The following is a 23,479-nucleotide window of genomic DNA, read 5'->3' as shown; positions in this document are numbered from 1 at the left end:
GGAACCGGGCTGCCACTTACCTTCTTCAATCCTGTTGAAGCTGTAAGGGTGCACTTGGTTTAGGGCTGCACAGAGTCCTGTGAACTTCATTTTCACATGAAAGCATGTGAAAATTAATGCTTACACTTTGACCTTTTAATACATTTATAATAATGTGTTGAATCTACCTCTAAGACATTCCAACTGTGTGTGTGGTGGCGTTGATCAAGTGGGACAAAGGTAAAGGTGCTGCTAAGACTGTCCGTCCTGCTGTTTCTCTTTGCAAAGATAAAACCACTACCACATAACAACCCCTGACTTCATAAAAAAAAAAATTGCATTTGCACTTTTGAATCAATGATTGGGTCGCTCAGTAGGTTATAATGAACTTGTGTTGAAATTAGGTGGAATTCAAAATGGTATCAGTCTGAAAAGGCCACTTGAGTTCATTAATTTTATCAATTTAATTTAGACATCAAGGGACACTTTTTAAAGGCCACTGGATGACCAGATTTAAACAAAAACAAAGTGCATTTATATTTGATGTCCGGTGCTGTGGTAACAGTTACTCTGTGACAAGTGACTTGGCTTCTTCTCAAAAGCCCAAAAGGTTTTTTAATGTGTTTGAAGTTATTGAGGAAGACGGGGGATGGCTTTACCGACACCAGGAAGGAAACAAAGGCAGAGAGACTGGGTCACCTAGATGGAAATGAGACCGTGGACACGGTTGTTTCAGATGCTGCAATAGCAGAACATACGCCGTCGCCTCACAGTAACAAGGTTTTGGGTTCAGATCTGCTGGTCGGTGTCTTTCTGTGTGACGTTTATGTTCTTCTTGTTCCGGCTGAAGTCCAAAGACATCCCTGTTAGGTAGCCTGGGGATTCTAAACTGGCCGGGCAGGTGAGGTAAATAAGGTGCTGTATTGAATGTATAGGTTTTGAGTTGTCAACCCTATTTTTAAAAAACCTTTATAAAATGTAAAATCTTATTCCAGAAAGAAACCAGGAAATATGAATTTCAAATCAAGGTAGAGTATCTCAAATTTGTGACTCTTAAGGAGTTCTTGATCCTTGCACCATGTCATTTCCTGTGTCTTTCCCCTCATTTCCTGTCAACCAACTTTTGTGCTTTTTCCAATTTCATATCTTAATAAAAAATCTCCTTCTGAGCTCATATATTAATATTACAACATAACTCTATGAGCTAGCTTTATACCATTACTGTAAACAATATTTATGTGACCAAATTTGTGGTAGAAAGCTTTTAAAAGCTGTCGTGCATGATATTTATTTTCAAGACTTTTTCCTACATTGACACTTTAACACCTTGCACTTTTAAACCTTTCTACAACTCAGAGTGAGTCATGTATGTGCTGGGAAATAATACAACAGGTAGGCGGGGGGACAAACAGACAGAGCGAGTGAGAGAGAGAGAGAGAGAGAGGGAGAGAGGAAGTGGTGAGGATGCTCTACAGTCGCTGCAGCACTTGGCTCCTCATTTCACCACAGTCAGCCTAAGAGCTGATATCACACAGTATTTCTCTGTCACTGCCTTTTCCCAGACACGCATTGGCCAGTTTCTTCACAGCACCATGCCGATCAAGGTGAGTGAGAATCTCTTCTTTTTTCCGCCTCTCCACTTTGTGTTAAGGGGGGCAAGCGGTCAACTTTTCCATCTTAATCTGTGCCATCTTAGCTGTGAATGTGTCATTGTTTTAGCATGTGTGGGCCATTCGTGTGCCTCTTTAGAGGGAAGACGTGCTGGCGATGGTATCACAAGAGGAAATCAGCTCCACTTCCTTTTCGTCAGAGAGAAATAAAATAAAATGTGCCATAGCCAGCTGGCAAAGAGTTGCCATCATTTGCATGCATGCAAAACAGCTGCCGTGTGTGTGCTGTGTGAGGAGGTGCAGGTTTAAACATTCACATGAACTGACTGAGTTAAATATAGGCCTTCAGTGAAAGCACCCAGCTAAAAGTAGACATCAATTCAGAGGTCTTTTATCAAAAGCAGTGTAAAGGACCGGCGTTGAGTTCCTGTTCGAAATTACAGAGTTGTGAAGAAGTGATCACTCAGATGCTTGTGAGTTTGGAGGATGTTAGCAATACTGCTGACGTTTGTTGCATCATAATGAAATGTGTTTCTAGTCTAGACTATATCGAGATGAGGGCCTGTGGGCTCCACTCAGGGTGGAATGTTTAATATTTTCTCAACTTTTATGGACAATATATGACAATACCAAAAGATCCATCTGTGCATGTTCAAGCAAGAATGTCATACTTAGTTATACAGTATAGTGTCAGAAAGTGCTTTATAACCCAGTACATGGTATATAAATGAAGGACATAACAGCAGCACAACGTTTCAAGAAAGGAAAGAAACAACACTAAAATGTGGGATAGAATATTCCAGCTCAGAAGTAACAAATGCATCATCAGCATCAACAGTAGTAAGTTAGTGTAAAGTAGCTTGACTTATGCTAAATAATATTGTAATTTACAAAATGAGCCTCAAATTCCATAAAAAAGAGACTGGAAACATGCTTATATTAATGGATCTTCTTTATATAAGCAGAGAAGTCGCCATCTTTGACTGTTAGAAAAAGAATCAGGTTTAAGACGTGATCACATTAGCTTTGCCTTTCAGCACTTTAAGGAACATTCAGCTTTTATATACAGTAAATGCGTCACTATTGGCCCCTTTTAAGCCATCCAGGCATGAATATAGAGATAACTCCTAAATGTAAATAAATACTTTTTTTGATGGTGTGAATTGTCTTAACACTCCTTCAGTGGCTGTTTGGGTTGGCGATGACTTCCTGTACCAAAGCTGAGGAATTCAAATATCTTGGGCTCTCAATTGGCTCAATTTTGGCTCTCCCTTAGATATAGAGTTAGTAGCTGGGTCATTTCTGACAAGCTAAGAGTGGAGCAACTAATCCTCCACATCGAAAAGAGCCAGCTCATTTGGTTCAGGTATCTGACTAGCATGACTCCTAGGTGAGGGGTTTTATGTCTTATCGGGAGCAAACCCAGTTGAGTTTGCATTGCATTACTAGCTTGGCAAAGCCTCAATGTCCCCTCTGAAGAGTTGGAGTAAAGTTGGAGTCAATATGTAAAGTGTTGCAAAGCCAAATCAAAAATAATCTACCAAAGAGTTTATGTCCATACAATTAACCTCATTCACTGATCTGATTCACTAGGTCAGTTTTTAATAATCTTTAGCAAGGGTTTTATATCTATTCAGCTTCTAATTTAAACATGCAAAGGAGAGCTGCATGTGAGATCCTTGAAAAAACAAGTTTTGCCGTCACGACCCCCTGAAAAGACAGTTGCATTCTCTTAGAGACAGACCGCGAAACCACATCCTGAAACAGTGCTTAAATTAGACAGGGGCTTGTCTGCCAGGATAGAGTTTTCAAATTTGCTCATTAAACAAGATGATGTTACTAGAAGAAAAGTAACTTGTGCTTCCTAATGTTGGTTAAAATGCTGGTGCAGTTGCAAACTGAATCACAGAATACCTCCAGCTGATGCCTTTATGTACACACGTAAGTCAACTGTGTTAGTGTTAGTGCATCTGCCCATTTTCTGGCACAAATATAATGCAGCTGTAACCTATATGGACTTGTTGCCAGGTTTCCAGATTATAGATTTTGCTGATTAAAGGTGTATAATTTATTTGTTACACTTACATAATGCTTGAATCTCCAATACTGCTTATGTGCAGATTAATTTTTTCAATTGTTTCCATATTTGTTTGTTTGAAGTTTAAGTGGTTGTGTATGTTTTGATTGCACATTTTTGAATTGCTGAAGTTAATTTTCACAGTTTTAAAACTGCATATATTTTCACGAGGTTGAAAGTAACACCTCACAATACAGCCCTCAACTTTCCACATCATAGTCCTACAGTTATTTTCAGCATCTAAAATTAGAACTTATGCAGAGTACAAGAAGGGAGTTTTTTCAGGATATTTGAAAGAAAGGCAGGGTTCAATATATCCAGTGGCACAATGGCTTAGGGCCAGAAAAAAAGTATGCAGGCAAATTGGTTGGACTTCTGTTCAAGCCAAAGAAGGTCACCTGTGAATTGTTTCACATTAAAATACCAATACATGTCCTTTATCACGCCACCTGTTTGGATAGTTTGAAACAGTCTTTTTAGTTATTCAAATCCACCAGTGGTTTGTTGTACTCGGTTATAGCGCAACTAAATTAAACAGAAAGCAAAGTGAAATCTGTCTGTGTTAAAAGAAGCTTTTAGATCTTTAGATTTTGCACAGATGTCTATGCTGCAAGCTGACAGCAACCACCCAGTCTCTTTTTAGCAGCAACACCACAGAAGGCAGTTCAGGTGAGTTTAAAGTGGGGTACATGATTTACTCTATTATATTTACTACAAAGCTTCAGATTTATGAAATTAAATTAGCAAATATATTTGGTAGTATATGAGGGGAAGGGAAAACTTAATTTTAAAGTTTCTTACACTGGTAATTACACATGGGTGCAGGCTGTATTATAGAGTATCCCCTCTTGCCTTTTCACATTAATTACCCTTAGCTGGGGTGGTCTGTATTTTTTGTAATTTCAGGAGAATTACATTGGAAATAAACCATAATCTAAAGCCCATGCAATTGAAATGAACAGATCTTGGTATATGGCTTCATTTCGCTAATCACTGTGTCCTTTTTTGGAAGCTGATGATCACATAATCAAGAAAACACTGTGCACTGTTATAACACGGGGGGATTGAACATGTAATAGTTCCCAATCCTTCTTAATTGGGATCAAGGGTTGTTGTGAAGTATTCTGGAGTTAAAAGACTAACACATTCACCAAAAGGTCCTCAGAGTCCAGAAGTACCCCAGACAGAAAGATTATTGAAAGCCCAGGATATACTGTAAGTCACAGGAACAACTAGACAAGACTGATAGGGAAGCTTTTCACTAGCGTGTGTGCGCTTTGCATTGACATTCATGCAAATGCAACACATTGTGTAACTCCTTTTTTCTTTACCTCATCCACAGGAGCAGCCTACCTGGAAAATGCCCTTTCTGTAAATTGTTGTGTTTGTGCATTTACCACTGAGGGGAAAAAAGGAACTCGGGCAGAATCAAAGTTGGAGGAAGGACAGCCGAGCTTCCCTCTAGTCCAGTTCTCTCTGTCCAAAAGATGTCAGCATCCCCTGCCAGCACCCTAGGAAGGGGAACCAAAACCTCTAAAGCGTCAAAGGATCATAAAAAGGTGAGTGAATCATTTCAAGCAAGCAATGGAAAAATCTTCAGGTAGGAACAAAGTTACTCCCACCCAAAGTCATTGCTGATGTCAAAACAGAAAATATCTGCGGTCAAACAGAACACTGAAACCAAAGGTTGTTTTTTTATTTGGGAGTCTAAATGTGAAACTTATTATTTTCTTTCCTGAGCTGTTTATTTTAATTATTGACTACACCATGATCTTGGGAAAAATAATTAGTAGCTTAAAGGGGTCATAAAAATTCAAAAAGTCATACAGAAAGTCATGTGCAATATTACTTTAAGTCAAATGAAGTGCAATAACGTGACTGCAGCTACTCTTTCATCAGCTGTGTTATGTAACAGAGCTGCTCTGTGAGGTAGGGAACAAGTGGTGGGAAAATGGTGTGATTAGGCTGATCGGCTTCACACTCTGGCTCGCAGGAAAAAGCTCTAAATAAGTTCTAAAGTAAAATGTCTGCTTTTCTTTTAATTGGAAAAATTAATTTACAGGTATTAAGGCTTCGTTTAGTATTTGAGGTTGTCCTGAAGTGCCGGGAGCCTGTTCCAGACTTCAAAGCAGTTTATTTTAAATGATTTGTTTGTTTTAATTATTTTCTGATATAAATGAAGACAATTGTTTTAGTCACACTATATCGTTACATTTGGTCCACAATGAAATGCTGTGACTTACTGTAACACACTATGGCGTTTAACTGTGCCCATAATACAGCGTCACAGAGCACCAGGTGTCACTTTGAAAAAAATCCAGAATGAGCCCCTGTTAAAAACAACAGACATATTTTGTATCTGTTTGGTATCTTTGTATCCATACACAGAATCTTACCAAAACAAAAACAAAAAGAAATGCTGACCATTAAAATCTGTAGGGATGATTATAATTTTGCATTTAGCACAATTTTATCATTGAAGACTGTACTTTATCACAGGCAGTATAAAAGATGGCCATAACACCCATGGCATCACCCATTGTTTTAGGTTTCTGCAGTTTTGAAGCCCCAGTGTTAGAATTTTTGGCCATATGTTTTGTTTTTCAGCATTAAGTGACCATAAGTGACAATGGGAATGCTAACTTTTCGGCTAATGCTAGCAAGGTGCATTCATTAACTGCATGTTACAACCACAGGCAGTATAAAACATGGATACAGCTTCTATGTCTAAAAAATACAGTTGCTTAAACCCTTATTCTTTGGAGGTAACTACGCAGTTGCAAAAGACTTCTGGACATAGGACCAATGCACTTGTAAGCATGTTTCAGCGATACAGGATTAGTCCTCTGCCCTGACCTAAATATACATTTTATCAGATTACTGTCTCATTTGGGTCATATTGAATAACTAATTAAATCTGTTTTGCTAATTTTGGGCATTTTAAATATCAGAAGGCTGGAGTACCAATTGTATTCTCATTGGCTAATCACTTGTTAGCTACATCCATGTTTTATGCTCTCTATGCATGCAACACACAGATACACATGCAGGCTAATAACAGGGATACGTAACAGAGTAACTAAATACTGGAATGTTTCTTATCAAAATTAAAGCAATAGATTCTTGGAAAGTTCAAAGAGGAGATAATAACAGTGAGCTCCATGTTAGCAGAGGAGAGGCCTAGCTACCTGAATCGGGAGATCTGTCAGGGAGATCAGAGAATAAAAATAACTCCCTCATAAAGGAAAAATATTTTTTGTGGTACCAGGTGATAAATCTGTCTTTTATTGCTGTAAACTTGTACATTTTGAGAAGAGAGCCAGCCTGAAGTGATCACTAAAGAAACTACAGTTTCTGGTTCTTCAGTGTTAGCTAAATTTTGTAGTTTGCTGTTTGTGTTTCACATGCTTCCTACATCAAAAAGCTTCAGCTTACTATCCTCTTTGTATATTAACACGATATCTAAAAATGATATAAATAAGACCATTATTAATCTAGCTAATGCTGTCACTCACTGTGAGGCAACTGTAAGCACAGTTTTACTTTGAATTAAATGCTAACATGCTCATAGTTACAAAACAAACTAAAGGAGCCATTATTGGTGATGTCAGCATGCTAACAAATACTGGAGATTAAAATTCCTTCTGAGAGAAGCTTGCCAATGCTATAGCTAATCCAGTGTTGAGGTATTTTTGCACCGGACCAAAGTGTTGAACAACGATAAACTATGTTACAAAGAAAGCAAGAAAATGTGCAACTAAGTGCCACAAAAAAAAATTCCTAATTCTAGGATGTCTAATTTGTTTGTTAGCCTACACCAGCTGCACTCAAAGGCGCCATCCAGCTGGGCATCGGTTATGCTGTGGGAAACCTCAGCTCGAAACCAGACAGAGATGTTCTCATGCAGGACTTTTCTGTGGTGGAGAGTGTCTTCCTGCCAAGGTACACTCACATTTGCACTGCAATCCTTTCAGAGAATGACCAATGCACATGCACAGGGATTTCCCCCCCCCCCATATATCTAGGATGTTTTCTATGCATGTTAGGTTTACTCTGAAATGTCAGGGAGTTTAATTTTATCACTACCTACCAAGGAACTGAATGCATTTTTGGGAGATTTGAGTAAGCTTTAAATCCCAGATTGGCCTCATTACATAGCACATCAAGTCACAATCCAAGTACTAAGCCTAAACCCCAAAATGAACCAAAACTATGTAAGTCAGCTAAGTGTGAACATCGTCACTTTCTCCCAGCCTACAAAAAAAATAAGTTGACTACATATTACCAACGAAAGAAAGAAATGCAAATTATTATTATGAGAAATCTTACTCTAAGTTATTTAAACAAACACAGTGGCAGCCAACCTGTATTGATGTTAAGAAAAAAGGGAAGTTACCTTTAGAAGTGTGCAAATAATCACTTGTGGGTTGACAGAAACCACATGTTTCAGCAACCCCATTATTTCTCAATAGGCATTTTGCACTTGGTCACTAGAGGAAGATAATACTGCAGCTGTTTCTTTCCAGTAGTTCATTTCATGGATATCAGCTATCAGTAATTTTCAATAGTTACACCTGTGCATTTCTAACCATGACCTGTTACATGCTCATGTCACAGTGCTCCTAAAAGTTGCAAATAGCTAGACTAATGAATATTTTGTATGTGTTCCAGTGAGGGTAGCAACCTGACCCCGGCACATCACTTCCCAGATTTCCGTTTGAAAACATACGCCCCACTGGCTTTTCGCTACTTCAGAGAGCTCTTTGGCATCAAACCGGACGACTATCTGGTGAGGGTGGAGACCCAAATTCACATTCTGGCTCACGACAATGTGGTGTAAATTTCCCCTGAGTTGATTGCAAAACATTGTTCGGCTTAAACTGTTGCCTCACTTTGAATTTCAGTACTCCATATGCAATGAGCCGCTGATAGAGCTGTCCAACCCCGGTGCTAGCAGTTCCTGGTTTTACCTCACCAGCGATGATGAGTTCATCATCAAGACAGTGCAGCCTAAAGAGGCAGAGTTCCTGCAGAAGCTGCTTCCTGGTTACTACATGGTGAGCTACTAAATAAACAAGTCTTAGCACATTTGCATTAAAGCCATACAGCAACATATGTTTGCATTACTCAAAGCAAGGTAAAGGGCGGGGGGGGGTATTCTGACCACACATGAAGTATTGTGTAAGTGCAACATACAGTTCCATACTACTAGTAATTACTTAAGTTTTAACAGTTCGCTCAAGCTGCTTTATATGCTAATGAAAAACACTCAACATTATTAGCAAGAACCCCACCTATTCAAATTAATTGGTGAAAGTGGTGAGAAAGAACACCTATTTGACAGGAAGAAACACCCAGCAGAACCAAGTTCAGGGAGGTGCAGGAGTTAATAGATGGTCAGGATCACACAATCCATCCCTAATTATAATCTTTATTAGAAAAGAAGATTTCTGTCGGCTGAACCTAAAATGGAACTGCTGTGCACATGCATCAGCACATGGACATGACTAGCTAAATTGTTACTTTTGGGGAAAGGGAACTGATTACTATATCACCTTTTAATATGCCACTGATATAATCTACAGTTCCCAAAATGACCTGTTTACATGTGTATGTTCACATTTCTTCTCCGACCACTTATTTTGGACTAATTCCTATTTGAAAGTTGCAGTTTCAGTCTTTCTCTTCTTAAATGGACTTAAAATGGACAATAAAATGATTCATTTGGACCAATATTATCAGGGACATTTACTCCTTCTCTGTTTATCACTTAAAAAAACCATCATCTTTGTTATTGTAGAATCTCAATCAGAACCCGAGGACGTTACTGCCCAAGTTCTACGGCCTCTACTGCATCCAGTGCGGAGGCATCACCGTTCGAGTGGTGGTCATGAACAATGTGCTGCCGCGAGCCATGAAGATGCACTACAAGTACGACCTGAAGGGATCCTCGTACAAGCGCCGCGCCTCACGCAAAGAGCGTTCCAAGCCCTCACCCACATTCAAAGACCTGGACTTCCAGGACATGCACGAGGGCCTGGTCTTTGACCCGGACACATATAGTGCCTTGATGAAAACCTTGCAGAGGGACTGTCGGGTATGTTTACTTAATTAAGGATGTTACATCCATTAGCAACTATGTGTTGCATTCAATAGATAAATATTGAATGCAACACCTTTAAGATGTGCATTTTTACTTGTCGGATATATCAACCGCTAAAATTTTTAAAGATCACAAGTCAAAAATGTACTTTTTTCATGATACTTGAAACAACATAGTCTAATAACTGCAAACTTAGATCCATTTATTTTAATTTAAAAAAAGATTGCCATAAGAGGGTTGCTAGCTCATCATTTGGGGACCATTAAAACCGTAACCCTTGTGTTGTCCTCGGGCCAAAAATGGTCCCTAGGTGAATGGCAAACAAGTATATGGGAATCCCAAGGACACCAAATCCAGCTAAACTACCATTTTTATGTTGTAAGCCACATCCACTAAACTGCTGGCTAGTGAAGTAGATTTAGTGTTTAGTGTAGCATGCCTTCAGCAATACATTCTCATCCTGAGGGCTCACATAATGCGGGGTTATCCGATGCTGCTTGCATCTCACTTTTATGAACATCGTGTGTGTCAGGATGGCAAAGTTGGGAGCTGAGTTGTAATGCTCCCATTTTAGAGACACTGGAAAGTTTTTAGTCAGGAGGCTATGCTTAACAGTCCGTTTATACCTTTTTATTTCGCTAATTAATTTTCTTTTGACGCGTTTTTTTTCTTAATTGTAGGAGTGTCCTGCTGTTTAGGCATGGCAGCAGGTTATTGTCTGTTGTAGGCGCTGCACTTTGTGGTTGTGCATTGTCGCAAGGGTATAACATCAAAGTTATGTGGGCTACAACTGCTGGTGTCTTTGCTCTTTTTAATCAAGTGAAACTGAGTCATTAAAAGCAGCCATTGTTTGTGTTTCTCGCGCCCTCTTTAATCTTTAATCTTTTTGTTTTTGCCTCCCCTGTTGTTCACAATAACTTTTGAACTAATCATCATCCTACCTACATTTATCGCCCTTTTAACCTCACTGTTCACTGTCCAGTCAGACCTCTCATCAGTTGCAGATATTTTAACTGTTCCCAGAATTAGATCTAAGGGTGCCCAAGGTGCTTTCAGGTATTTGGAAAAACCTTTTTATGTACACAGGCCTGCATTCAGTATGTTTTTGTTATTGGTTTTTGTTCTAATTTGTCTTGCTTTATTATAGTTTGCTGTTTTCACTGAGTTTGGCATTGTAAACCTACACTGGTTTTCATGTTCTCCTGTGCTGAGCACATTGAGTTTGCTTGTAATGAAATGTGCCATATAAATGAAATTGCCATTGCCATCATCATAGGGCGATGCACTGCTGGAGTTTCATGGGATTGCACAAACATGGGACCATAAATCCTACAATAGGCACTTAAAGGTGCTTGGTTGGGTTAATTACAACTACTTGGTTTGAGTTAGGATGATATCAGTGTTTGATTTACATTGCACTTTGCTTGCAGCTCAGACATGCTAATAACTTTGACACAGTAAGAACATCCTGTTTTCATACATGAGCTTTTGACAGTGTTCAGAGATTCTGGTCGGTTGACCTTTTCCACATGTCGTGCAACAATAAGAGATGGTTTGTCTGACATGCTCAGAACTGATTTAGGCGATATGACACAAGACACCTGATGCTCACTAGCTGTGAATCATCTCGCGGGTTTAATAGAATCTTCCACAAAGCTTGTTCTTAAGAATTTGGAAGGTAAGTGTTGCCCAAATTTCGAATGCTTAGCTATACTCTCCAAAAGGAAAGGTCCCAGAAAATCCCAATTATTCCAGAGCTCCAAACTAAATGGTCATGAGGATAAAACTTTTATCAGAAAAGCATCACTCACTTGGTTTTTATGCCAAAATAAACCCAAAATCCAGAGTTTATATTCAGCCAATGATAACTGCGCAATTCCCCTACTTTGATAACATCACACAGGCCAGCACCTGGAACTGTGTCCCTGTTTGTTATTCCCTGAGCTGTTTTGATGACTGCATTAGTGCATGCCTGTTGTTTCATTAGCGAGAAACAATAGTGGTCACTTGATGAAGGATTAGCGTGCAGCAGAGCGAAACATCTGACTAATGGTCAGGCGGAGCAGCTGGACGCTAAAGCGCAAACTGGATGTAATACGCTCATACTGGGCTGCTGTATATGACCTCAGTTAGTGCATTAGGTAACGCAGCACATTTTAAGGCCCTCTTTATTTACAAGAGGTACTTCGTGACATAAGTGCTTGGTCAGAGGGATTGAGGCTTATGCTTTACTGTATTTTTGCTTATAGATCCAGGGTTGATCTCTGGGAGTGGGACTTCCTTCAAAGTAAAACTTTTTATTCATTTATTTTTATAAAGAAAATTGAACTGTAGGTGATTTTTGTTTTATTTTATTACTCAAATTATTATATTGTTAAAACCACTGAGTAAAAAATGTGGACATATATCAAAAAGGTGATATAATAAACAAAATAATGACGGGAAATTCTCTATTGCCTTTGTTTGGTGATCTGAAACATTTAAGTGTGACAAACATATAGAAAAAATAGGAAATCAGAAAGGTGATTGCAGCTGATTGCTTGACAGATAAACAAGCATTCATGCAGCTCTGTGGGGGTCCACGTCCGTATCAAGTAGCTTTCTTTAGCAGGCATGTCATTTGTAACCTCCACGTGGCTAACCTGTTAGCTCATAAATGCCAATAATGGAAGGGTTTAGGTATGAGGTCTAAGTAGGGAACAAATTAAAGTATTGACCTCTTTCTTTTTGGTAGATTAAACGTCAGAGGATCGCCAGATCATTCTGAGGGATAAGTAAATGTTTATTTGCTCAGACAAAATCTCATTAACGGTTGGCAAAATTTCCTGTTCAGCTCAGCTGTGGGATTCAAATGAAATGTCTCTTTATTTGGGAATATAGAGAGATACTAGGCCTATGTAAGCAACTAGAAGCCTCGGACACACATAACCACAAAATGTCTAATACCGCAGGCTCTGCTCTGTAGGCTCGATTGACCCTTTTAGTGGTTTGTGTCTGTATTTCATTACACAAGTTGCCTAAACAATGCCTGATGTGAACTTTACCTCATTTTAATGTTTTGATGATTTGATTTCAGCATGCCATAGCCACCATTACTTCATTCATTTTCCTCTACTGAAAATACAACACTAATTCAGATTTATTTAAATGAAGAGTAATGGATTATTTTAACCCCACAGCTGTTCTGTTAGCTTTGTTTATTTTTATAATGTAAATCTTTCATGGCCTACCTGCAGTGCATTCAAGGTCCACCAGAAGGTCTGTAGTGTGCAGGTCACACTGTGACATGCTTTTTGATGCTCTAAAGGTGGGCATTTCAGAATGGGAGTTTCTTTTAAACAATGCCACTGAAGTAGTTGCAGGTTTTTTGTTTGGCCAGAACCTTATAGTGTCCCTGTAAATCAGTGGGCTCTGGGGAACTTAGTGTCATGGTTTCAGACCTGATAGCCACTAGCATGTGTAGTATTTAAACAGTTAAAAGAATGGAAGGTTAAAAATTTTTAGCGCTGACAAACTAATTATTAAACATTAAAGAAAAAATTTTAATTTTCAAAGGTTCTTAAAATTTGATTCCCTGAGTTCAGTTTTGGTCTCTTATCAGGTCCTGGAAAGCTTTAAGATCATGGACTACAGTCTCCTGCTGGGGATTCACGTTCTGGATAGGAAGCCGCTGAGCAGAGGAAGCAGATGTGACAGCAGGAGAGGACAGAAAGTCCTCTACTCCACCGCCCTCGAGTCCATCCAGGGGAATGTCAAGGACCCAGAACCAGTGGCAGATGATGACACGTAAGTGGACACTTTGGACTAAGCAGCACATATGATAGAGGAAACCTTTTTTAACATCTCACATCACAAGTTATTTTTATCTTAAAATAAGTATTACCATATACTTTATACATACTAGTTTGCACACAGTCAAATCTAATAAGAACGGTTTGCTTCATACTAAAACGCCTGTTTTTAGGTCTTGTTTCCCTTATTTTTCTAGTGGCTTTTTTTTAAAACCTCACTGCTCGCTGATCTGGTCAAAAATGTAGAAAAGCTGGACATTCAAAAGCATAATTTCATTTAAAAAACTGTAAAATTATCATAATTTTTTTTCCAGATTGGGTGGAATTCCTGCCAAACATAAAGACGAGAGTCTGCTCATCTTTTTAGGAATTATCGACATTCTTCAGTCTTACAGGTGAGCTCACAGCATTAACATGCACAAAAATAACATGCAGAAGACAAACTGTCTCATCATCCTTACTCAGCTGCACCTGGATCAACCATCCCCATGCAGCATTACAGAAACATTTGTAGACATGCGACTCTTTTTTGTTTGTGACTCTTGTTTCCTTGGCATTATTATTAGTTTATATTTTATGATTCTCAGGTTTTCATCCTGTTTTCCTGCATCAGGAACATTTAAATTAGTTTAAACACTCATTACTGGCTCAGTAAACACAGGCTATATTGTTTGTTATTTATTATTTAAACCTGGAAAATCTACCAAAATGGGATCTGTCCCCATCTCTCATGGCAAGATTGACACAGTCATGGCTGTGAGGCACGGCTGCAGCTCAGGCTCAACTTGGCTGAGGTGGCCTTCCAAGTCCAAAAACCCACAACTAAATTAAAGAGATGCATTGCAGCAAAGCCATCAGAAGCATAGAAGGCATGTAAAAGCTGGATTTGCGACAAAAAATGGATGGACGAATACCAACAGCTGTGACAGTAAATTGTGTTGAAAAGATATAATTTCAGGTAATACCACTTTGTACCACAAGATGGTGCAGTCAGGACAACCGTTATTCAACCAGGCAAGTCCTTAATAAAAGCACATTCTTATTTATAACTGCAGCCCCTAGAGCAGGGGTGTCGAACTCCAGGCCTCGAGGGCCGGTGTCCTGCAGGTTTTAGATATCACCCTGGGTCAACACACCTCAATCAAATGATTAGTTCATTGACTCTGGAGAACTTCAAGACATGTTGGGGAGGTAATTTAGCCATTTAATTAATTGTTGGATCAAGGACACGTCTAAAACCTGCAGGACACCGGCCCTCAAGGCCTGGAGTTCGACAACTGTCCCCTAGGGGAAATAAAGGTATTTAAAAGGAAATCTAAAAAGCTAAACAGCTCACGTATATGTGAACATATACGGTTAACCACTGCCCCCTGGTGGTGAAAAGCAAGAACAAAAAAACAAAAATTTCAAGGCTGTGCAGCACAACCTTGCTAACCACAGTGGCTACCTCCATTTTATTATATACAGTCTATGGTCGAGAGCAAGCATAAATATTTACACAAGTAAAAATGTTACATAATGAACTCATTTGATTTTCAATTTTTAATCATTTTCAGGTTCGTTAAGAAGGTGGAACACTCCTGGAAGGCTCTTGTACATGACGGGGTCTGTAATACTTCTTACTTCTCCTTAACTCCAGGCTGTTTTATCCCTTATGTATGCAGCTGCTCACACGTGTGCCCTGTTTTCATTTCAGGACACAGTGTCAGTGCACAGGCCCAGTTTTTATGCAGACAGATTTCTGAAATTCATGGGCACGACTGTTTTCAAGAAGAGCCATCGTAAGTCATGCTAACCTGCCACCATTCTGTTTCCTGCATAAACGCAGCTTTTGTTTTAAATTCTTTTTCTGTGTGTTTAAGCTTTAAGAGGAGCATCTTCAAAGAGGAAAAAGAACTCTCTTTATGCAAAGTCAGTCTCCCAGGAGATTCTGTCCCCGCTGAAGGAGATGAAGGAGGAGAAGAAAGCCCAAAGCATGGACAACCTGGATGGAAACTGTAAGCTGTTTCTTTTGTTTATGTTTGTTTTATTAGAAGCTTTGCTTGACTTGTTCGCTGACGGTGTATTTGTTTTTAACAGTTTACAGTTCCTCCAAACAGCCGGATCTTCTACCTGAGTCTGCCGTTTCTTTAAAACTGAGCGGAAAAGAGGAAGAAGACTATGAAAACAGGTACTTCACATGTACTGCTTTCAGATCAAAGCCCAGTTTTCAGAAGAGAAGTTGAAAAGTTGATATTTTGATCTGATTCACACTGACACAGACATGAAAGTGTGTAACCAAAATCCATCCATCAGTTCTTGAGATTATTTTTGTGGACATTGTTTAGCTTGCACATATTTGAAGCCTTGAAATTTGGCCGTTGCCATGTTGTTGGAGCCATAAAGGACCATATTTGGATGACAGGGTGGCGAACTATGTTATCAGGAAGCTGCTGAAAAAGGCTTTAGTGTATGGGGATCAACTTCCTTATGGAGCCAGCAATGAAGTGGCCATTTGAGGAATTGTGTGTTTTTAGGAGTTGCAGTTCATTTTCAGCTCTAAAGTTTGCTTCTTGTGGCTTGTGAGCTGCAGTTTTTTTTCCCCTGCCACTGATGAAATGTTCCAAACAACTGTGTTTTTACTGTTTTCTAAAGAGCTAAAGCTACATCTTTCTTTTGATATTCAACAATATATTCTGAGAGGATGCTGAACAATGAATGATGATGTAGACATTAACTCAGCTCATACACAACAGTAAATTGTATTTCTATGTTGCAGTGAAGACCGACGAGCCTCCAGTTCAACGATTGCTCTGGACGATCCACTGCCGTCCCTCAGCAGAAGCCAATCTGACTCTGAACTGGATGTCTACTTGGTAAGCCATGTAATTTAAATTGCAGAGTCTTAATGGGTTCTGTAATGCTATAGCTTATCGTTAGACTACAAGCAACCCAGGCCCAGCACCGAAGACCAGTAAACATTTAACAAGTAATCCAGTCGGAGCCCTGCTGAATGAGGCTCAGACTGGCTCCTGAAAAGAAAGTGAACAAGATTATTTTTCAAGCTGAAGCTTTAACATCCATCTGTGGTTGTACACCCCTCACTCAGTACAGCATCAAACTGAATTATTTAGCTAGAGAACAGATCTCAGGCTACATTCACTTGTCACACAAGGGGGAGGAGGGGAAAAATATTCAGGGAGGTTAAGCTCAGATGTTTCTATGTCCAGAAACGACAGTTTAAATGTTATCAGCCCATTGAATTGTTTGAATAGTTCCATTCGTGTCACCTCATCTGTTTCATTCAGTCTTAGAAACAGAAAGTATACATCTGGTGGTCATGCCAAGAAGTGACTGTAAAATCTCCAATTGCAGATACCGTAGCAATTAAGTTATGCTTTTGGTGCCTAAAATAAACTACCTGCTTAGGTTTATTTTATTTTGGGGTTTACATCCAACCAAACAGCTCATAAAAATCGCTTTGTGCATAAAAGCTCCAAACTTTTCGATATATTCTCACATCCATATGGGGTCACTTGCAACATTGTTTGTTTGGCACACGTCTTTCAAGACATTGCTTTACCAAAGACCATGAAAGATAAAGCCACCAACACCCACAAACCCACCCATATTTTAACCATGCATTTTGAAGCTTTCATACTAGTGTTTTGGTTGCAACCATGTAGAGCCATTTTGGAGTCAGGTGGTTGGAGCACTACATAATCAGGTGCCAAGTATGGCTGGCAAGCCGATAAACTGTATATTCAGTTCAGTGCAGTGCAATTGAGTTTTATTATATATATATATATATAAAGCAACAAAGCACACCAACAGTCACCTAAAGGCGCTTTATTAAACACCAACAAGCAAACAACCCAATTTGATCCAGCACGTGGAGAAAGTGGGAGGCAAAAACTCCATCTGTACTACAAGAAATCTCCAACAGAACCAGGCTCAGGGAGGGGCAGCCACCTGCTGCAACCGGTTGGAGATGAGTGGAGGAAGAGAGGACAAAAGACACTGTGGATGTATACGTCTAAAGCACAGTCTCATATCTCCTCCAAGAGACAGAATAATATAAAACTCATGTAAAACCTTCTTGGATGACCCTTCCTTCACAGGAAGTTCCATTATTTGTCACATAATATCATTTTAAAAAGTATCCAAAAGTTCATATATGTTCTAGAGGTGTGTGCTTTAAACATGAAAGTCTTTGGGGACTTGCTCACTTTTAGAGTCAACCTCTACTGGCCATGTTTGTGAAAAATCCCAATTAAATGAGGTGATCTCTGAGTAGACTTTGAAGGATGCCACCTTTTGGCCGTTTAGTGGGCTCATAATGTTTGAATAGATGCCTGAAACTATAGGCTTCAACTAGGGCTCATTAAGGGGCTCATTAAAACCCATTAAGACTACCTTATAAGACAAATGTCATGACAACAAGATCAACTCTGTTGTTGAGATATTATATTTAGTCCTCATAAAATTACATAAAAGAAGCCATAGTTAGTTGTTCTGCTGTATTTAGGAACACTGTGCACAATGAACTCAGGGGTCACTGGGTATCTCTGCATTTTCAGCCTCACACAGTCTCACCCAGGCGACCCAGCTGGAGCTGATCAGTCGTCAATAAAGTGTAAGCAGCAAATTACACCGATAATACTTTCTTTTAATTTGTACTGATCCTGTGATTGTGGCAAGAAGATGTGGAGGCTCTCATGATGTCGTATTTTAGCCCCGATAAAGGCGCTCCATGAACAGAATAGAATCACGTAGTGATTCATGACCATAACAAACTGACCTTTATTCATAAGATGTTACTACCTAATACATGCTAACATCTTCTTGCTCAACACTCACATGCAATTTATCTCATCTTCTTGGAACTCTCTTCTTTGATGGTGATAGCCCTGGGGTCCTGAAGCCCCCTCTGACGTCCACTCTGTGTGACTCAGCTGAGTCCAGTTCCCTCCTCCCTGCCCCTCGGTCCTTGTGTCAGCCTAAGAAACCTTCATGTATTCTTTTTTTTCTACAGCACTTCTCTTACATAACCACAAAATCCTCATTCAGGCTTATATGAAGCCGTTCTTCAGTCTACATTAAGCGGTCCCACTCAGGCTCTGCAGGAAGCCCGCAGACGTCCGAGTTAATCTGATCTCAAAGCCTCTGACATTAAGAGTGGGACTCAGAAACACTGAAAATACTGTAGGTAAAAAAAAAAAAGGAAATCTGAGCCATGAACCTATCTGTCTCCTCAAGTAAAATTAAGTAAAATAAATGTTTTGGCTTGGGTGGATGAAAAGCATGCTCCCAGCTGTTACCCTTAACCTCCTAAAAAAAAAAAATTAAAAAAAAGGCCTGACTTCAAAGACAATGGGGTTTTTACTGTGGGAATGCAGTAAAGAGTCTGCACTCAACACATCAGTTCAAGCATGACAGAAATAAATGCAGCCTGACAGCTTCACTTTGATGGACAACCTCATCCTCTGTGGCAAAAATCCTGCTCACTGGAGGGTTGAATAAAATATACTATACAGCCAAAAGTATTCACTCATCCATCCAAATCATTGAATTCAGATGTTCCATTCACTTCCATAAGCACATGGTGTAATAAAATTAAGCACCTGACTTCAGACTGCTTCTACAAACACTTGTGAAAGAATGGGTCGCTCTCAGGAGCTCAGTGAATTCCAGCATAGTACTGTGATAGGATATCACCTGTGCAACAAGTCCAGTCAGGAAATTTCCCTCGCTACTAAATACTCCACAATCAACTGCTAGCAAAAGCATTTGGGAATGACAGCAACTCAGCCACAAAGTGGTACATCAGGTAAAATCACAGAGCGGGTCAGTGGACGCTGAGGCGCATAGTGCACAGGGGTCAACAGTTTTCTGCAGAGTTAATCACCACAGACCTCCAAACGTCATGTGGCCTTCAGATTAGCTTAGGAACACGCCACAGAGAGCTTCATGGAATGGGTGTCAATGGCTGAGCAGCTGCATGCAAGCCTTACATGACCAAGTGTAATGCAAAACGTTGGTATAAAGCACGCCCCCACTGGACACTAGAGCAGTGGAGACTTCTAGTGACAAACTACTTCTCCATCTGGCAATTCAATGGATAAGTCTGGGTTTGGTGGTTGGCAGGAGAACAGTACTTGTCTGACTGCACTGTGCCACGTGTAAAGTTTGGTGGAGGGGGGATTATAATGTGGGGTTGTTTTCAAGAAGTTGGGTTTTACCCCTTTGCTCCAGTGTAAGGAACTTTTAATGCTTCGGCATACTGAGACACTTTGGAAAATTTCATCTCCCAACTTTGTGGGAGCAGTTTGGGGACACCCCCTTCTTGTTCCAACATGACTGCACACCAGTGCAGGTCCATAAAGACATCGACGGGTGAGTCTGGTGTTGAAAAACTTGACTGGCCTGCACAGAGTCCTGACCTCAACCTGAAGCAAGACCTTTGGGATGAATTAGTACAGAGACTGATTGGGATGTCACCCAAATTCATATTCGTGTGATGGCAGATGAGCAAATACTTTTGGCAATAGAGCGTACATAAGAAAATATAAAAGATGCCAGGATGTTTTTGAAAACTGCTCTTTTTTTTTTTTTACTTAACACACCCAAGACTGCACAGATGTGTCTGTTGTCACCTGAAGGCAATTAAAATCTTCTCTTCTTGATTTCTAGTGAGGAGAAACAAGGTTATTGCTCCTTTCCAACCACCTGCACTTGTGAACTTTGAAACACCAACCGCAGTCCAACAACATGAAGGCATCAGGACTTCAGCAAACATGGCACAAACTACAAGAAGTAGCCTGTTCTTCTCATTTTCTCCACTGTGAGCATCACTATGATCCTTGTAGAAGCGTAATGCAGTCACTCGAGAAAAAAAGTCCCGTGTTTCAATCTCAGAAAAAATCTGCTCTGTTTTTCCAAAATAATGAGATGCCTCCTCCATGAATGTGGGAATGTTCTTCCTGCTTGCGCCGAGTAGGGCTTGTTACTTCTGCTGCCAGTTTTTAATCCATCCGTACTTCCATTGACTCCCAAATCTTCTAACAGCTTTTTACTTTTACTCTCTACACTTTAACCACTTTCTATACTTTACATTTAATAATCGTACTTTAGTTTTAAAACATTTGAGGTGTGTTATTATTTCACTGTGCACCTTCCAGACATCATAGCAATATGAATGTATATGTAGGGAATGATAACACATAAAAGACAGTCCCACTGGTGTATCAGCCAACTGATATGCAAGGTGTGGAGTTGAAAGATGCAAAAACACAAAAAAAACCCCACACATGCAGGGAAGATGAGTGTGAAGCAAAGACAGAGAAAAGTACAGCTCGTGATGTCATCACATGAAATCAAGACACTGCTGTTAGCATTGCACAAAAATAGCTAGTGAAAAAAGAAATACTTTTTATTTTCGAGTACATGTCCAAACTTTTGACTGGTTCTATAAAAAATTAAACTGGACTAATCTAATTCAGGAAAACAGAGCAGTTTTTTTTATTACATGTTTTTGGAATTTCTAAGATAAGTATCCAAATTAATAATTCAGAAAAATATTTTTAATTTCAAGAAAAGTTATATAAGAATTATTGCATGTACATCTTGTTCATTTAAAAAAAATGGCTGCATTTGTTCTTGAAAAAAAGTGCATTAGGCTCTGTTGTTCCTCTTTCTTTTAATGTTAGGTGAAACTCGACTTTCCAAATCAATGGAAACACCTCTACAACTAGCAGATATATTAATGTGTTAATGTGTATTAGTAGCACTGAACTACTGTGCTGACGTGCAGTAAAACACTACAAAGCTGCTTCTTTGCCTGTTATCGTTTACACTGCTGCTAGTAAATCCTTGTGTTTCTTTGCTAATATTTCTGATTTTCTGTAAATGTTTAAATTTCTCAGTGGCTGGTTCCATGAGGAAGTAAACATCAGCTCATCAGCTTCAGAAATAGATCAGTGCTCGTTTGTCTTGTATTTACATAGAGCTATGTTCAAAGATCATTCAGGTTTTTCAGATGTATGTGTGAAAATCCACATTAGTTGTTCAGTTCAGTTCATTTTTTATTTCAAACATACACATTCACCAACATATCACAACACCAGTGTACAACAACAACAGCTGTTGTACATTCACTCACATTTGCATGAGTAACGCCCTGTTTTAACCCCGAAGAACATTACAAAATTACATGATTAAAAAATGAATAAAAAGACAAATTCATTAGATGAACTGAATTTTCAGACAAACTTCCCATTCATAATGACTACTTTGCAACGTACCACAATAGCTTACTAAAATTAGCACTCACGGAGCTGCTGGCATGGCTCTTATACCTGTTTAAACATGCAGAAGATTTTCTGCTACATAAGACTACGTAAGATTTTCTTCTACGTCATTTCACAAAGGTCAACTTTCATGCTATAATGATGTTTGAACACGTGACAATTTAAAGGAAAGAACTGGACCCTTGCCCTCTGCAGTACAGCAACACGGTCGGTGTTGTGGTTTCACTCCATTTGTCACGATGCTGTGGCTCTGGGTTATCACCTCTGTCCTCTGATGAAATGTTTCTTTGCTAATAAGAGTTCAAAGAATGATAAAAAGAGTGAACATTTTGTGAAATGTATGACATTGCCTTTCAAACCCAACTGAACACCTACTGTAGAAGATTTTGTGTTTTAGTTTTATCCCCTGTTGATGGACTGGGGCTCTAACGCTTTGTGAACCTAAGTGCTTAAGAAGATAAATGGATGGTGGATCCCTTCCACCAAAGTTTCTGAGACTACCCACCTTTTCTTTTTCTTCTAACATTTCTTAAAATCTAAATCAATACAAGATGATATAATAATAATAATAATAATAATAATAATGTTGGTAAAACTAGACAAGGTGATATTCTGTTTATAGTGTGTCATACCTCATTACACCCATTTTATCTGCACTGGCGTTTCATAAAACTATATCCTGTTACAAACTGTGTAGTACTCTGTAGTAAAAAGACACCATAGTGTGTCCCATGTATATACTGTCTTCTTATCTTCCACATGCCTTAAAAACTTTAAAAATCAGTGCTTTAAGATGCTTTGTAGGCCTATAATTGTACTATAGCAATACTTTACACTTGTATCAGGGAAATAAATTATTTCAATATCTTTACTTTGATCTGTGTGTTCGTTTTTTGCTTCAAAATTATGTTGCTTTAATATAAAATAGAGGGCAGTATCCATGGCTTCTGTTGATTAACCCATATTTTTATGTGTTGTTTAGTGGTGAGGGTGTGGCGTTTATTTCCCCTTTTCACTGAGTCAAGTTTCAGTCTTCTGATGATGTCTAACTGCTGATTGTCAACAGCTTGTTCATTGTTTTTCTGTTTACATAGAGACTCTATTCAGGGCAGAGGGTCTGACCAGAGCAGGTTAAACCGGTCACACGAGTTTTATATCACCACACATTCACCGCACGAGTAGTAACAATAGGAGTGTGTACCGTTGGCAGCAACAGCCTGAATCACTAACAGATTTTACATCAGTGCTCACTGTGGCTCCATACTCGGAGGAAGACGGTGAAAGGTAAAGTGAAAAGTGATCCTTGGTAGTGGTAGTATCACGGTCAGGGCCTGTTTTGCTGCATCTGAAGCAGGGCAGTTACATTTCTTTAGTGTTTGATCACCAAAAATGAAACCTCATTTAAAATGTGACAAATGTAGACAGATGTATGTGTGTTTGGCTGCTGGCTAACACATGATTTTAGGCATGTAGACATGATCAAGACGACTTGCTAAAGTTCAATGTGAGCATCAGAATGGAGAAGAGATTCATGTTACTTTAAACATCACATGTTAGTTAATGCCAGGCAGGCTCATCTGAGTATTTCATAAAATGCAGATCTAGTGGGATTTCCCACCACAACCATCTCT

General features: G+C 39.3%; 1 protein-coding gene across 3 annotated transcripts; it reads left to right on the top strand.

Moving 5' to 3' along the window:
- The first annotated feature begins 1,451 nt into the window (after positions 1-1,451).
- pip5k1ba (phosphatidylinositol-4-phosphate 5-kinase, type I, beta a) lies at positions 1,452-22,719 on the top strand. Of its 3 annotated transcripts, none has more exons than XM_042220577.1 (15): positions 1,452-1,583; positions 5,009-5,225; positions 7,478-7,608; positions 8,338-8,455; positions 8,571-8,723; positions 9,467-9,763; positions 13,371-13,555; positions 13,875-13,955; positions 15,117-15,165; positions 15,257-15,341; positions 15,423-15,557; positions 15,640-15,730; positions 16,319-16,415; positions 18,120-18,175; positions 20,233-22,719. In XM_042220577.1, the coding sequence occupies exons 2-14, from the start codon at positions 5,154-5,156 to the stop codon at positions 18,156-18,158; spliced, it is 1,533 nt and encodes a 510-aa protein (XP_042076511.1). In that variant the 5' UTR covers positions 1,452-1,583; positions 5,009-5,153; the 3' UTR covers positions 18,159-18,175; positions 20,233-22,719. The 3 variants fall into 3 exon arrangements, with proteins under 3 accessions (XP_042076511.1, XP_005921767.1, XP_005921766.1); XM_005921704.2 differs by lacking the exon at positions 1,452-1,583 and adding an exon at positions 1,592-4,881; XM_005921705.2 differs by lacking the exon at positions 18,120-18,175.
- The last annotated feature ends 760 nt before the right edge of the window (positions 22,720-23,479 follow it).

This window comes from Haplochromis burtoni, unplaced genomic scaffold, assembly GCF_018398535.1.
Source record: "Haplochromis burtoni strain Fernald_Lab_line unplaced genomic scaffold, NCSU_Asbu1 Contig_51, whole genome shotgun sequence".
NCBI classification, from domain to species: Eukaryota; Metazoa; Chordata; class Actinopteri; order Cichliformes; family Cichlidae; genus Haplochromis; species Haplochromis burtoni.
The sequence above is the reverse complement of the archived record's forward strand: the minus strand, read 5'-3'. Positions and strand labels throughout refer to the sequence as shown.